This window comes from Apostichopus japonicus, chromosome 23, assembly GCF_037975245.1.
Source record: "Apostichopus japonicus isolate 1M-3 chromosome 23, ASM3797524v1, whole genome shotgun sequence".
NCBI lineage: Eukaryota > Metazoa > Echinodermata > Holothuroidea > Aspidochirotida > Stichopodidae > Apostichopus > Apostichopus japonicus.
In genome coordinates this window covers 934,014-951,960 of record NC_092583.1, presented here as the reverse complement: position 1 = coordinate 951,960, position 17,947 = coordinate 934,014, and the positions used below count along the sequence as shown (strand labels likewise).

Below are 17,947 nucleotides of genomic sequence, written 5' to 3'. Positions count from 1 at the left end.
TATTTGCTCATTATTTTGAAATGGCTAATCCTTTCATTTAAAGTCTAAACCCTATACCTGCTTTAATAAACCATAGTGTACTCCCAAACAAATAACGCACGTCTTCACCTAGCTAAAGAAGTAATCTTATGAATGACGCCATTGAGTATATATGCAAATAAGGTTCGGCTTGTGCATATTTCCGATGTAAGTTTCGTTACTCTAAAGTAAGGATATATGTAACTTCCTATCTATTAGACAAAATTAACTTAAGTAAAAACTAAAGACGAATGATAAACGCAATTGTGACGTCATCATTACCACTTTGAGCCCATTGTAAAGGCTATTCCCGTACATGGGGCGCCAATGGTCACGTGATCATGACGACATTAATACAGAAGTCAGAAATATTTACAAACGTCTGCTCTGATTCCATTGGCATGACCCATCATGTATTATCAACTCTAGCCCTGTTCAGAGGCCTGACGTCATAGACACAAATAGTTGTTTTTAAGACAATTCTCTATTTACAGTACTCACATTTTGAACCTCTGATATTATAAGACAATAGGATAAATTAATTTTAATACGACTCTTTGTAGTTAGAATACGATATGTGACAATTTTATATACATTTACTTTGAAATAAATATGCATTAGCTTTCTATTTCCATAAATCTATAAAATAAATAATAATAAAGTTATTTTGGAATAAATAAAATAAACACTTTACGATGCATACAGAACACTCCCACAGTAACGATAATCAATTCTTCTTGGAAGTTGATTTTCAAAATTGACAGACACGATAACAGGTTTTTATACATTCCAAAAGAAAATGCAACTAATTGCATTTAAATTATTGTCAAAACTTGTTCAGTTGCTGTGAAAATGGTAAAATTATTTGTTAAAAAAAATATATATATTTGAGGCCTTAAATTCTCAATTCTCTTACAGATCCAGGGGTATAAACATCCCTCCACCTACCCCCACCTCCCCCACCATAACTCAACCAAAAATCTTCGTTTGTTCCCAAAATCCTAAAATTTAGTCTGACTATGCTTCATGAATGAACCGTTTTACGTATCAAGTTTACTTTGTTTCTGTGGAAGAACACTAATCTGACCTCCTACATGAATTGAGCTTCAGCTAATCCATGACCATGCCCCCTTCTCTATATATCCTGGATCTACTCCTGACACTTCTATGAAGTTTACTGCCTCTAGCTGGATCATTCGGGTGAGGGTTACCTCCCCACCTTTGGAAACCTGTGCTCACCCACGGTCTCATGATGTGGTACTCCCATGACAAGTTTCATGTATGACATCAGAAGGTCGTGGTAAATATTGAAATTCATATTACAAATTTCAGTTTGAAGTCATCCTTGGATGTACGGAAAAATCATACATCGGGCACACGGTAAATGAAAGGGGAAATAAAGAATCTTAAATTATAGCTTATATGACTGGATCCATTTGTCACCGCAACTGTCACAACTTCCGAACCATCTTTTGCCCATGTAGTCTACAGTCTTATCCTCCGACCTGTTCGTTTGCAGGTAATGCTGAAATAATGAACAGTGGGTTTTCTCCATCAGTGGTACAACATATTGCACCTCTTGACTGTAAACCACTATTCTACCCTGATTCCTCCACTTGAAATACTCTAAGTATTGATCTTCGTCGTTCGATATGACGGTGAGATGTATAGCCAATTCCGCGAGAGATGCAAACTGATCGACGTGAATAAACGAGTTCGGAGGCGCGATCTTCGTGTACTGTTCACGGGACGCCCCCACCACTACTGGTATCACACCCATCTCCAAAGTCCTCCAGAATTTTTCGCTGACGTAATCGTCACAGCAAGAATTTTCGAGACTAAGATAAAATTTATAGTGGCCAAGGGTTGCCCTTACTGCCTTGGCGTCATTCCATGGGACCTCTTGCTCCCCACATTTACCGTACTTGTCCACCTGTATGATTTCTTTCAGATCGTTCACAAATCGATGCCGGTCCCATTGTAAAGTTCCGCAGTTGCTACTCATCCAAGCAATTAATTTAGTCTTATTAGTTACGAATGGCTTCAAGTCAATCTCCGGCGGTTTGTTTTCACCGTACGATTCGTAATAACCGTAGGGAAGAGTTAAGTCCGAATCAATCTTATAAGATGCAACCCATGTGTAAGTTGTATCACGGTATTGCTCGGGAGGCGTCATGCCAGGAACATATAAAGGGCTGTCGAGAGATACAAGGGCCCAGGGTTGTCCATCCGATCTGTTTCCATGGATCCAGGTCCACATATCCGGTGTCATCCAGTTGTAGACGTTAGTAAACAGTACAACATCTGCTCCTCGAATATCCTCGGCAGATTCGGAGAATGTAATCGTAATGGACTGGTTTAACGTCGGGCAAAAGACGTCTCTGGGAAAATTAATCAGGTCCTTGCAATGGGACATTTCAGGGTATTTGCAAAACTCTTTCCAATGTGGTTTCATTCCAAATAAAAGAATTGTTTGTTTAGTTCCATCTCTTTTCTTCGATTTGAAGACATAATTTCGATTAGATTCGTAAAGTGACATGAGCCATCTAGATGCGGATTGTCTCCCGTGGTTATCTAAAGATGTTGACGAATCGGAATCGAACGATAAATATAACAACATTACACCCGGCAAAAGGAAAACCAACTTTGCGACTTTTCCCAAACGAATATAAAAGTAAGCCATATCCACCACTGTTAGAAAAGAAAATTCTTATCAATGAAATGAAAGTTGATGATTCTGCAAAAAAACTGCTATGATTTCCCAGAAGCCTCAATAAACGATATAATATATGAAGAAAAGAGACGCTTGCATCGCTGCCTGGGTTTTCTGCCTGACACAATTGGTGTGAAGAGCGCTAACGATAGAAAGTACAGAGCTGCTACTACCATGAATCCGTTGTTATGTTATAATGAAAAGAACGGTTTACCATCGTTGTTCGCTAGGTTTCCCCAAGAACCTGTACGATAGAGTCGATAAAGTGCCTGCTCGGCCATGCATCACAAGCTGGATTATCATTGTAATATTACAATAGAGTATATTGAATAGATATATTGAATATATATATATATATAATATATATATACATAATTTCAAGTATATATATATGTGTGTTTATATATATATGAAATATATGTGTGCAATATGTGTATAGTCTATTGTAACATTACAACGATAGTGCAACTTGGATTTATATATGTAAATATGTATCCATATTCTAGTGGGCTCACCTCCTACGTTATGTATATTAGAAGTATAAAGATTCACCTTTACTATTTGTATTCTTATAACGAGAGGGTGGTGGGGGGGGGGCGTGTGTACATGTGCGTGCATATTGGCGGAGTGTATAGCCTAGTGGTTAACGCCGGCGTCTCCCAGTCATGAGATCCCCGGTTCGAATCCCCGCCGACAGCAATGTGTGTCGTCTGGCAAGGGTGTTGTTCAATAACAACTTCCCGACATGGACGTTAAATGGATGTGTGCCGAGAGATTGGCTTCGGTCAGCTTGCGAGTCTACAAGCCTCCATGGCTTCTTTCGCGAGTTCCTGCTTGCGGGAAGATCACATATACATACATACATACATACATACATACATACATACATACATACATACATACATACATACATACATACATACATACATACATACATACATACATACATACATACATACATACATACATACATACATACATACATACATACATACATACATACATACATACATACATACATACATACATACATACATACATACATACATACATACATACATACATACATACATACATACATACATACATACATACATACATACATACATACATACATACATACATACATACATACATACATACATACATACATACATACATACATACATACATACATACATACATACATACATACATACATATTCCATGGTGAGTCCAAGTCTCATAAGTGCCTTACATGTGCTACGGTTGAACCTCATCAAATCCTTTCCGTACTTCAATTGATTGGAAAGGTATAGGAACATTCTCCTAAACTCTATGTGAGGAATAAAATGGGCAGGTACACGTACATTACCATTGAAGAAATAATCATTTCTGTATTAAAAACTATATAAGTATGGTCAACACTATGTTGACTTCAGCCAGTGCTACAAAGTGCGCATGATCGTGTGCAGGAAGTTGGATATAAAGTTAAATACGTTGATAAAGTCCAACTACCACAACAGTGGATTTGGCTAAGTTCTTCAACTAGTTGGTGTGGCAATCAATCTCAGGCTGAACAAACCTTGCAACAAACCCCCGGCAAAAACAGACGATAGATGTATTATCAAGAAATAAACCTGATATATTCCTTTCGGCCTTTAGCAAGCAATTGTCGGCGAGGAACAGAATGACTCTTATTCAGTACTGGTAACAACAAAAGGGACAATGATGGGTGGAACTTTCAAACTTTGGTTTCCTTAAGTGAAAGCTTTATCGCAGCGATTAGGTTTAAGAAAATACTCATTCATGCAACCACATTGGGGGAATAGAACGTGCGAATACCCCACGTTGAATGACATCGCGATTTCTAGTCCACATGGAAATTTCTTTGCTGTCTTGCTTTCTTTCTTCTACTGCAAGACTGAACCAAGAAATACATTGTGTTAGTCTAAGGGTATTAGAATGTTAATGCTCCATTGAACGCCATTTGGAAGGTCGAACTGGTGTCCCACAAGAGAGTGCTTAAGGTACCGAACCCACAATAAGAGTAGTGTTCATTCACTCGAAAGGTTAACCATTGTCAGAGAAAAGGGGTAAGAGTACCTATCAGGTAAAGCTTGTTTAAAGCTTGTTATCAGTTACTGTCATTGTTTATTTTGCCTTTATATGAAAGAGCATAATTTAAAGTACAGATGGTGTGAAAAATAGGGAGGATCGAAGGTGATATAAACCATTTTAGAAAATCTTTGGTTAAATGTTGATATTACTCCGAGCGAGCAGATGGAAGGGTGGGGGGTTCAGTATGCTAAACTTGCTCCTCTTCTAGCTCAAAATCTGAACGGTCATGATATGGAAGTCTGCAAATGCCATGATAGGCCAAGATCTCAGCTATCATGTGGTGGGTAGGATATACCAGTTGAAAACCTCTAGTATGCTTTTGCAGGTCTTGAAAGTGACGAGTTTAGTGTGTAAGTCAATGGAACAACTAATTGGGTTGCGAGACCTAAAAGAAAGAAATAAGTTGAGAGCGGAAAAGAAACAGCTTATGGAAACAATTTGAGACAAAAAGGGCACTCCGTTATTACTGTAACTGTCTTTTAAGAGGAGTCGACGTAACCACACCAATTTTTTGTATGCTATAGAGTAATATAACACGGTGTATGCTGTAGACTATAGTGTAAACTATTACAGTGTGTGCAATAGACTATAGTGTAAAATATGACAGTGTATGCTATAGACTATAGTGTAAAATATTCCAGTGTATATCATAGACTATAGTGTATTATATCACAGTGTATACCATAGGCTATAGTGTAAAATATTTCAGTGTATGTCATAGACTATAGTGTAATATATCACAGTGTGTGCTATAGACCAGTGTAAAATATGACAGTGTATGCTATAGAATATAGTGTAAAATATTACAGTGTATGCTATAGATTATAGTGTAAAATATGACTGTGTATGCTATAGATGATAGTGTAAAATATGACAGTGTATGCTATAGACTATAGTGTATAATATTATAGTGTATGTCATATACTATAGTGTAATATATCACAGTGTGTGCTAAAGACTATAGTGTAAAATATTCCAGTGTATGTCATATACTATAGTGTAATATATCACAGTGTGTGCTAAAGACTATAGTGTAAAATATGACAGTGTATGCTATAGACTATAGTGTAAAATATTACAGTGTTTGCTATTGACTATAGTGTAAAATATTACAATTTATGCTATAGATTATAGTGTAAAATATTAGTTTGGGGAGGTTGAAGTATAACATGCCAGAATGCAAAACAGAAAATATGCCTAACTTGATTCCGAATACCATTTTTTTTTTCATTTTCATTCCCGATCGGAGGTAAAAGAATTATATAGTGAGGTATTACTGTGAGGTATCTTTAATGGTTGCACATACATATACACGGGCATATTTTTTATTTATTTATTTTTTATTTGATAGCTAAGGTACACCATACATCGTTAACATTCCAAAGGAAAAATTTCGTCGTTCAACCTACGCAAACTTTTCGTGACAAAGCTTAAGAAGTGACTCCAACAGAGTTATGAAGGCTTCGACGATTTTTCAAAAGACCCTCCCCCCCCCAACTCCCACCCTTCCCCTCCGCCTCCGCATTCATAAATCTATGGCTTTTCCGTTTCAGTGCCTCAACCTCAAAGGCTCAGATTACGTTTGGTATAATACCTTTGTAACCTCTCGAATCCCTTAACCTAAAGTGACTTTAAGCCTCTTCCTCTACTTGGCATTTTTTCGACATTTTGAGGAACTGTCCGTAGCAAAGCAGCCCATGGTTGAATCAGTGGCGGAACTAGGGGTGCTGGTCAAGGGGGGGCGAGAATGGTCTGTAGGGGCGCTTTCGACACTATCTAAGCGGAGCGCCACCACAGGTTGGCGCGGAGCGTACCAAAAATTTTGAGTAAAGATACTCCTTAGATCGCCGGGCCTTGCTAATTTGCAGATAAACGAAGAATAAATAGGTGTCATCGCCATTTGTGACAACTCGGAAGTTTATGTGGGTGTTGAAAGTAGGCTACATGCGCTTCATCACAAACCCTTTGGCCGTTAGAGCATTTTGTCAGAAAATTACACCAACAAAATGTGACAAATGTCAATAGGTAGATGAGAGCGCAATAAAAAGGTCAATAATCGCGAATAAAAAAAATGTGATAAATAGCTGAAAAGGGCGCCAGCAGTTCATTTGAGTCCGTCAGGGGGGGGGGGGCATCCGCCCCCTGACTGTATGGACGCTCCGCCACTGGGTTGAATATAATATTGTCATGACAATATGTATACACGTTTCCTTCCCATTGTCCAGTGAAATTCGAGAAGAGAAACGATCGTTAGCACAAAAGCACTATAGCGCCATCACTTTGGATCGGACACATCGATTATCATACTCCCCACCAAGTTTAAATTACATCAGCCATGATATCACTGACCTATTGACCTCTGACATTAATATTCATTCAGACTTGAGACAGTCGTTTCTTGGTATGCTTGTATGACATTTGCAGCTATTTTGTCAATATTGTTATGTCCATAATAGACGAAGGAACATTCTCTCTTTCTTTTAATTATTTAATTAGTTTATTTTAATTAGTTTCATACATGCGACCATATTGTATAAATTTGAATGTCATTTTCTGAAAACGTAAAAATTCAACTCCTACTAGAGCGTTTGTCCAAATCTGCTGAAATGTTGTGTATAAAACGTTTGATTGGCGGTGATCCAAATTTATTCAAGACAAATATATGTTGGTCGTCATGTGAGTGTCCAAAACAGGGCCACCTGTAGAGTTTTCAGTTTTGGTGAAATGTAGGCAAGTGATCATAATGCAATGATCATGAAATTTGTTTTATAAATTTTTAGTTTTTTATGACCAGCATACGCTTTGATGTGAGTAGCAAATGTCTTCCATCTTAATTTGCCCGTAATTTGGGGAAATAATTCCACCCGAGGGGGACTTGCTCAATCAAATATTTACTTGTTATTCAGCCTTCCTATCTAGTTCTCTGTAAAAGTACTATTTGCAGATTTAAAATTTACACTTTTCCACAGTTTGTGTGTGGAATATAACCTGTGAGAATGACAAATATAAAAATGATAATAATAATTTCATATTTTTATATAGCGCCTTTCCCAAGTGCTTAAAGCGCTTTACAATATTACCCCGGTCAATGATAACCTGTCATACATAGAGACAATCCCTCCACATGGCAGCAGCTAAACCATGCCCAGCTGACAGTTTTATCTCACAGGTCCCTATTTTTACACCTGGGTGAAGAGAGGCAATGGAGATGAAGTGCCTTGCCCAAGGACACAACGCAATGATCTGGTCAGGACTCGAACCAGCAATCCTTAGATCACAAGTCCACTGCAAGAAAGGCATTGAAGACTCGTCCATTGCTTGCAAGTGACGTTTTGTTCGTGTCGCTACAAAATGCAGACAGTAATGAAACGTGATACCTTGTTATCTTTTATCTGGACCTGAGATGTCCATCGCTGCTATGTACACTGTGTTGTGGGTATACCGTAGCTGCATGTATTGTCTGTACACTAGTGTCTAATTACCGATGGTAGCAAGCTGTGTGAGTATTTTCTGGGTCCGATGGTGGTGTCTAACACTTCTGTTACACCTCATTCGAAACTAGGTCAGATTATCGGCATTACACCTTTCTTTGTGCGCGAGTCTTCACTCCCTTTAACCACTTGCCCACTAAGCTACATTGTTCAATTGAGCAGATTGCGATATCTGCTCTTTCACGTTTCGCTCTGGTACGTCGATTGTAAACAAGTTGCAGGTCGTTCTATTATTGTATGGGCTCAATATTCGTGAACAATTTTGAGTCAGCACGTTTTAGCAGAGGAAAACTTGTTTTACGTTTTCGTTCTACTATCGCGTGACTAAAAACTATCATAGTAAATATAGGCTACTGTTGGTTCATTGTTTCTGAGATGGGGCATAGTTTATCCAAAGTAACTAAGTGAAACAATCTATTCCATTAAATAAGTTCGTGAGAGTGTTTCCACTTTGATGGAATACAACTTTCTAACATTGTATAAACTGCGTGTGCTAAAAGGGCTACACACTAAATAATACCATAAAGACATACCACAGTACAAACTTACGAAGCTTCTTATTCTTTGCCTGCTCGCCTGTACATCTGTAGGCCTACATCTCTAATTCGAGTAGTACTATAGCACAGCCTTATCATTAGTTTCGGCTTGTGCTTTATCGCCGACGGATTCTCCAGTGTAGTGCAACGAGTGAAATACTGTACGCTTTGAGTGCAGCACGCTGTGTGCAGCTTCTACGTATGCCAGAAATTGGTGGCGCTATGCAGGAATTACAATTAATTTGTGGGTGAAAAGTCATTTCGAACGCCACGAAACTCAAAACAAAAGCACTGTATGTAAATGCTCTTTTTTATCCTTTTCTTATTGAGTTGGCTGATTCTGGTCAAATTTCACATAATTTGGGGACCAACTTGAAGCAAATTTGGTAAATTCCTCAAAATGGTTCGCTCTATTGTTCCACTGTTTTAGAAGATGTTTTTTATACATTTTAGCCATTCAGAAAAGCATAGGTGAGCAGAAGTAATTTTCTATCGCACTTCTGGCTTTTTTTTTTTGGGGGGGGGGGTAATTGTTAGTTATTTTGCCCATGTTTTTGACATTTTGGGGGGGGTTATTGGAAACGAACTTTTATCGGCAATTTAGCTATTTTTTTTAGGCACAACTCCACCACACAAATTAGCGAAGATGAAATATCCAATTTTCGTCTATACACGTCTTCATTTTAACGAGGGCTGTCGAGATAGAGGAATTTCAATTTCTGATTAATTTACAATTATCAAACGGTTATGGGTAATTTTATGAAGTGTTGACAAAACACACACAAATTGTGTTCATGTATCTTATAAACTTCGTTTCTTATTAATAGCAAAACGAACTCTCTTGTCTCCAAACAAGGGCTTTTTCAGTTAATTTTGAGAAATATTCCGATCTTATTCAATAGAGTAATTCTATAGCATCGCGAGTCAATGACAGTATTTGGCAAGTCAAGTTTCTTTGCCAAACATGAGGCAAACTTTGATAGGCCTTCATTTTTTTTAGCTTCCCATTCTCCGTCCAAAAGACTTCATACTTCGACTTGGTACGCCCGAAGAAACTATTCTAGCATCTCACTAAATAAATCGGAAACATGCATCTATGCATATTTGTCTTTTGTTTTTAATCAAGATTACATACACAATGCTAAAATAAAATTTACGATGTCATAAAATAACATATAACGTTTAAGTTTTAATTTACCACAGTTCGACTGACATTTATATAGAAGTTATATTGTTAAATTTCTCTGACGTCACAACTGGCCTATGTCTCTTTGTGACCAATTCTATATCAAGATAAACGTCTGTCCGGCTGGATTAAATTGAATACACAGCAGAAATCAATCCCGTATAAACTTGGTAAAATAATTTACAACCGCGCTACGATTGAAATTAATCAATAAATCAATTAAGTTGAAGTAACTAAAGAGCGACATTAAACAAATGTTTTGTTTATCCTTTTCGTTTTGCTTTGGCTCTGTTTTTGCTTCTGTTGTTGCATATATCTTTATATATTTCTTTTGCTAAGGGTTAGGTCTTCTCCCAAATGATTGGATCCATTTGTAACCACAGAAACTACAACTTCTGGCCCACCTCTGTCCTAAATAATCCAATGTCTCGGTGGGCTTTATACTGGTCATATATTTCTGTAATATTTCGCAATGTGTCTCCAACGTCAACGGTTCTACATATTTTTCATCGACGTTATAGCTTGTGATGGATCCAAGATTCCTCCACTTGTGGAATTCGAGATATTTCTCATCATTTTCGTCTAAAAATGTCAGATAAACCGCTAGTTCTTCCATCGTCTCGAACTGGTCGACGTGAATGAATGAATTAGGTGGCGCTATTCTACTATACTGCAAATACGAGGCGCCAACTACGATGGGAACCGATCCAAACTTGAGAGCTGTCCAAAAATTTTCCGTGATGAAATCATCGCAACAAGAGTTTTCGAGACTAAGAGAAAATTTGTAAGGTTGGAAAAGTTGTCCTAATACCAAATCGTTTGTCCAAGGTATCGCCTTTTTTCGGTGTCCGCAAGCTCCAAGCTTATCGATACGGATAATATCATTAAGGGAGTTTACAAATCCAACTCTATCCCATTGTAAACTCTTACAACTGTCGCTAGCCCACACTGCTAGTTTACTTTTATTGACTGAAAATGCTGTGAGATCAAACTTTTCTTGATTCAGGTTTGTAAACGGTTCGTAAAATCCGAAAGGTAGGTAAATTTCCGAGTCAAATTTATAAGATGCTATCCAATGATATGTTGAATCAACAAATTCTTCGGGTGGGCGGAGTCCAGGTGAGTGAATCGGACTTTCTCTTGATATAAACATCCACAATTGTCCCTCACTTCTATTTCCATGTGCCCATTTCCAAGTTTCATCCGTCAGCCAGATTAATGTATTAGAAAACAGAACTATATCTGCGCCTTTAATATCGATTGCTGCATCGGAATATTTTAGCAGAACTCTACATTGTGCTTCTGGACAGGTGAACGTCTTAGGGAATTGTACTAGAGACTTGAATCGCGACTTCACTGTTGATGTACAAAATTGTTGCCAGTTTTCCTTCATTCCATACAGAAGAATAGTTTTAATACAGCGATCGTCAGCTTTGATTTCGCTGTCTTCTTCGTGAGTTTTGCTCCTTCGCAACCATGGGACACGTTCCTTGTTACTCACTTTGTTACCACATCCGCCATTTTGTAGACACATTTGAGAGTTTAAAAAGAACGCCACTGCCAAAATACAACAGAATAGAAAAACTACCTTAATAGCTCGACTCCTCCTAATAAACATTGCTGACTGTTTCTATATTTCGCCTAGGCTATATTGCCTTGTTTAGAACTACTTGCGGTCACGTATGAGAACTCCCTGTGTGGATACTTCTTCGCCAGCCTAGATTCGCTGTCAAGGTACTAAATTGTCTATTGCAATGGCACATTATAGAGATATCTGTTGAAACCAACTATCTATTGTGTGGACTGTATGGATCCTACTTCTGTAGAACCAAATCATAGATAATAACGGCATTGACACGTATTATATGCCCTAGGAAATATATTGCTACGCACAATAGCATTGGTGAAAGAAAGTTATACAGTAAGGTCGGCAGCCGTCGGGGAAAGATCACTGACGCGTGATGTTCACTGAGGTGAGCAGACACACACACACAAATTAATATATATATATATATATATATATATATATATATATATATATATATATATATATATATATATATATATATATATATATATATATATATATATATATATATATATATATATATATATATATATATATATATGAGAAATGAATGTGTAGCAAGTGGTATGACAGATATATAGTAAATAAAGAACAAGACACCAGAAAAATTCCACTTCACGACCGGTTTCGTCCTTTTGGGACTCATCAGGCGAAGGTAGGATGCGAACCCCCGGATCTTATGTCACGAACCGAAGTCGGTACCACTCGACCACAGTGATTCACTGGTGTGTGAATGCGTATAAACTGGCTTTGTATAACTGAAATTGAGGGCGCATGACCCAAGTGTTATGATTGTACAGAATGCACCCCTTGTGCTTTTGAATCTGACAATTTACACAGAATAACCACTCTTTATAGGCGAGCCAAGCCGTAAATAAGAAATTAATGTGTAGCAAGTGGTATGACAGATATATAGTAAATAACTATAAATAATACTACTAATTAATACCACTTGCTACACTTGACTTTAAATATGAATCTAAGAGACTACCTTGCGGCTTTGATAAGCTAATGATGGCTTCTTCGTGAATTCCTGCTTGCAGGAGGATCTAAAATACATACAATACATACATAATACCACCGATGTGTCAATGTAGATGCTCTGAAACACTGAGTTATTCATCCACGGAGTTAAATCCTTGCGGGTTCTGTTACCGTGATAAGACCATTTAGGAGATATGCAACAATATGTTGTAACTATGCGAATTCCTTACACTGGTAAGGTAACCATCTTAGTGTAAGATTATCCCTTTCAGGATGGATAAAAATCACAACTACAACATTCATGGCGACCGAATCCATTAAGGTCAAACAATTAATTCATAGGATTACCTTGTCTTCTTGTGAAGGGACAGGCGGGCAATGATTAATTTTGTTTCCAACTTTTCCAGGCAAAATTTCTAACAACCGTTTTGGGATGCTGCCCTCTATTTCAGAAGATTGCACTATTAAAACAATATTTCAACTTGTGCTAAAACACACTAGTTATCACAACTTTACATCTCCCTGGTTCACCCCGGTCCAACATCCCACCCTATCCCCGCAGCACCTCTCATCCACAGACATAAACAAACTAGATGCTTTAAAATGCAACTATTCATGAATTCCATTAAACTACAGATTAGTTCATTATTTGTAGGCTTAGCTTCATCACTGATCGGCTATGGGAGGTACACAAACTGTCGAAAACTTGATTAACAGGGCAGCGTAAAGCAAGGTGATTAGCCTAAAATTTTAATCGCTCCTAGCCCACCCCATCTCTTATAGCTCCTAGCCCATCCCATCCCATCTCTTATAGCTCCTCGCCCACCCCCACCCCAACTCTTACCCCCCCCCCCCGGAAATTATTGGAACTTCCAATCAAGATCATACCAATGCAGCGGATATCAATGAAGATCAAAACTGTACTACTTTGACAAATGGCTCAAGGTGTAAAAGAATTATTCTGAGGGTGGAAAAATTTTGATGATCTTTCAATACTATCACATCACTATCTTGTTTGTACAGCTTATATGAACAGATGATCGTAATATTCTACACCAGCTGACCTAATATCAAACAAAACAAAAGAAAGAAATTGTATGAGGATCGATTATAAATCGCTCCCTCCTCTTCTCCCCGCCCCTCTACAGCCCATCGCTTGACCCTTTCTCACCCTTTCCCTTCCTCTTATACTAACATACACAATTCAATTAGTAGCTCTACTTGCCATATAGAACTACAGGCTAGTTAACGGTATGTCGACACGGTCAAAAATCACACGTTAACTTCCCTAAACGAGATTGAAGCACTGTTCATTCATACTTAGTAAAGATTCCTAAATCCTATTGGTCCATTCAGGTCAGCTGACCGTGGTTAATCCTGTGAGTAACGCACGGTAAAATTACGGGGCATCACTTTAATAAATCTTTGGTTATATGTAACCAAAAATGTTTTGTTTTATGATTTTTCCCCCACACAAATGGTAGTGTATGAATGAACGGGGCTAATCAACGGTCTAGCGTGCGTTACTCACACATGATTAATGCACTCCGGGTGTTAATGCTATCGCTGGATGCACTCGGGCTCCGCCCTCGTGCATTGCTTGCATTATCTCCCGATCGTGCATTAATCCTGTGAGTAACGCACGCTAGACCGTTGATTAACCCCTTACTCACCTATAAACTCAGTGTGTCCGTGGTGTGGGGAAGGGGAAGGAGGGAGGGGGTGCGGGAGGCGGGAGGCGGGAGGCGGGAGGCGGGAGGCGGGAGGCGGGGAAGTCTGATCCGCTTCTGCAGATGAAACTCAGTATTTTCACAAACTTTATACACTTTCGTTTCTTTCAGATTCAGTGAAGCATGCATTCACCAACAACGTACGAGGGGCATATTTAAATCGGTTGTATAATTGAGGGCAATTTGGAATATCAACTAAACAATGATTGAATGAATCCCTAATAGCAATTTGCCGAATTTGGGCCTATTAACCTTTACTGCTAGTATAGCTAACAACAAGCAAACAATAGATTCCTGTGTTATGTACTGAATATAATATTTTCATAACCGTTGTTGAAACTCGTCGTCTTACAGAACACTAACCAACTTGTGTAGAAAAAAGAAAGCTTCACTAAGCTGAAACTAACCAAATGACAATTTTTTATCTCCACCCCTCACCCGCCTCTCTCTTGGCCCTATGACTGTATGAAATGCTTTTGTCTATACATATAGATAATACTTGGATATAATGGATATTGTCGCCTCATCCCGGGCATTGTAAACGTACACACATTGTGACGAAAGCAGTAAGGCACTTGGGTCCAAAGACGACAAATGTCTTTTCTCTCACGGCAACCCAAGCAACCCTTGATTTTGCTGATAATTTGAATGGGACAAAATGAATCTCAAAAAAAAACAAAAATAAATAAATAATATCAAGGAATGGAAAATACAAAACGTGCACTTTATATGCTTGGGAATGTGGATACGGAGGGTTTTATGAATATATTACGATGAATTGGTGAAATTGAAAGGTCCTATAGCACGTGCATGGGAAGTGAAAATATTATACACAACTGAGATATGTCAAATAAGTTGATGCTGGGTAACCATGGTTTCCTTGTTTAAAATCAACATTCTTAATCTTATATCACATGAGACCAGATGTTCCTTTACTTTTGAATGTTTTTTCTCCAATCCCATTCCTCTCCAACCTCCACCCCCCCCCCTACTCCGGGAAAAATGATGCGATCAGTCTTACCTGTGTAGCATATATCTACTATGTGATTGTGCAATATGTTGGTCAACTTGATTGTGCGTTGGCCTATACTTTTTAAAATAAATGAATGTAAGCCGCACCTTAACCAATAAATCAAGTTCTTATGTTGATATGTAATTCATCATTGGTGATATTAATGTTACAACTATCACAATCGCTCATATATATATATATATATATATATATATATATATATATATATATATATATATATATATATATATATATATATATATATATATATATATATATATATATATATATATATATATATATATATATATATATATATATATATGTGGTAGTGTGTGTGTGAGTGTGTGTGTGTATGTGTGTTCTGTGGCCGAGTGGATAAAGGCGGTGGCATTTGAAGCATGAGGCTTAGCAATCGGGAGGTTCGGGTTCGATTCCCGGCCGGGTCATAGTAAGGTGGGTTTTTCATCCAAGAGCAATCTACGGTTTTCTGAAATTACTTTCTAAATTGGAAAGATTCCAAATTTGAGTTAAAATGTTGAACTGAAAGCCACCCGACGTGTAAGTTGTAATCCATAAGCCCTTGCGGGCTACTCCCACATTTGTGGTCGCTTAAGCGTCGTAAAAATAACTGCCGATTATTATATATATTATTATATGTATATATATATATGTATATATATATATATATATATATATATATATATACAATGGGCGGGTCGAGTACAGAGCCTTGCGTGCATCACCCGTCCATGTACTTATCACACGAGAAACTTTGGCGAACACAATACACTGTAGTAGGACCGATATACTTTCTATTTAAACGGAACATCAAATTTACTTTTTTTTGAACGCACCCCAAAAGTAAACTTTGTAAAGAAAAGCTTGACAATGGTATTGAACTTTCGAATTTACTATTTACGTCAGAGCCACTTGCACTTGTGTTGTTTAAATATTGAGACAGTGCGGTCATGCGTGTAACTAAGAATATATATCAAAACTCTGATAGCAGATATGAAGTCGCATGTTTTGTCATGTTGGCAATGGAAACGAAGAATTCTGAGCGTGTACTGTACTAACGCTCTACAGGAATCTTAATAAATGCATAAATTATGCATTATGTTAAATAAATGCATTAGGCTAAAGAAATGCAATATGCTAAATAAATGCAATGGTGATGAGAAATTCAACACACGTAAAATAATATCGAATTACAAATTAGGAACAAATTCTTCTCTTATACGTTTCAACTTGCGCACTTTTAACTTCACCTTAATTTAACTTTATTAATTGAATAAGCTTCATTAACATTAAACTTCACATTAACTATCCGGGTTCAGTTTATATCTTAACAACAGTATTTAACACAATACCATCATTTATTAGTTAGCTTCTCATTAACTCAGTTAAGTTGGTATTTCACTTCAATCTACAGTTATCAAATTATTATTCAAGCATACAATTTCGTGCATATTATTCTACATTCAGAGTGCATGATAGTGCATTATACTGCGTGATAGTGCATGATAGCTGTTAGTGAATTTAGAGTGCTTGATTGATAAACACTAGATAATATGATTTGGCCTATACAAAATTAGCAACATAACTTGTTTTACACGGTTTTGATTATGTATAATTTATGACCGGGCAGAGGTGATGGGGGGGGGGGTTGAGACTAACAACATATTAATTAAAAGCATGATAAAACTACTCAAACTACTTTCTGTGGTTGTCGTAGACTTTTTCAAGAACATGTACCCGCACGGCGCAGTAGGTGATAGAATGTAAAATTCACCCCTTTCGGTTTTGTCATTATGCTGAAAGATTTTTATATTTATTGTGGGTGTTTTGTTCAGTAGATTAAATAACACCGATGTTATCTGATAATCAGTGATTCGTCCGTGGCCACACATTGTACCTAACCGTTTAATTACTTTTATTTAATTAAATTCCCAATTGGGAAGCTCTCCTCCTACGAAAATGTCAAAACATTCTGTTTCTCCGTTCCCGAGTAGGCCCTGCTATATATTATTAATCTGAGGCTTCACGGCAAGATTTCACCCAACCTTGGTCTTCTTTCATTCAGTGAATTGCCCATTCCTATCGATAGATATACCCAGTGTGTCCATTACAGGGGGTGGGAGCCGGGGGCACTGGGGCACGTGCCCCCCCCCCCCACACTTTTGTCCAATATAGCAAATGTTGCCCACTGGCAAATAAAATGTGCCCCTTTGATAAAGAACTGTCTTTTGGATATCTTAAGCCTTTGTTAATTTTATTATTTTAATTATTTATTTTTAGTCTGTATATGCTATTTTTAAAATGGCATCCCATATCTTTTTGTAGTACGGTTAACAATAAACAATCTCAATAAATAACATTGATAGCATACTAACACATCATATATATTTAAGTGATATGGTCGGTGTGTATCGGTTTATAGCATAACGAGTGGTGGTTGTGGGATGAGAAAGTGCCCCTCTGATGTTGTGCCCCCTCCCCAATTTTTGGAAGCTTCCTACCCCCCTGGTCCAATAACTCGATCTCTTAGGTCTGCATTTCTTAAAACCAATTTGATATCCGAATTCC

The 17,947-nt window shown here is 37.6% G+C and overlaps 3 protein-coding genes across 6 annotated transcripts in view; all 3 read right to left on the bottom strand.

Annotated features, from left to right (window-relative positions):
• The window catches only part of LOC139964649 (monocarboxylate transporter 6-like), a 29,006-nt gene extending 19,951 nt beyond the window's left edge, over positions 1-9,055 (bottom strand). For 3 of the 4 annotated variants that reach the window (XM_071966424.1, XM_071966416.1, XM_071966422.1), the window contains exon 1: positions 8,856-9,055. The gene's annotated coding sequence lies outside the window, so the exon portion shown is untranslated. The remainder of the gene's footprint in view (positions 1-8,855) is intronic. The other variant, XM_071966423.1, reaches the window with a different exon arrangement.
• LOC139964890 (alpha-(1,3)-fucosyltransferase 4-like) lies at positions 1,430-2,434 on the bottom strand. Its single transcript, XM_071966948.1, has one exon. It carries the CDS (start codon positions 2,432-2,434, stop codon positions 1,430-1,432), a length of 1,005 nt encoding a protein of 334 aa, XP_071823049.1.
• A 1,323-nt stretch (positions 9,056-10,378) lies between the features above and the next one.
• Positions 10,379-11,578, bottom strand: LOC139964889 (alpha-(1,3)-fucosyltransferase 4-like). Its single transcript, XM_071966947.1, has one exon. The coding sequence runs from the start codon at positions 11,576-11,578 to the stop codon at positions 10,379-10,381; it is 1,200 nt and encodes a 399-aa protein (XP_071823048.1).
• Positions 11,579-17,947: the final 6,369 nt, after the last annotated feature.

Coding starts and splice junctions, on each gene's coding strand:
- LOC139964890 (XM_071966948.1), bottom strand. CDS start 2,434: ATGTCCCATTGCAAGGACCTGATTAATTTTCCCAGAGACGTCTTTTGC.
- LOC139964889 (XM_071966947.1), bottom strand. CDS start 11,578: ATGTGTCTACAAAATGGCGGATGTGGTAACAAAGTGAGTAACAAGGAA.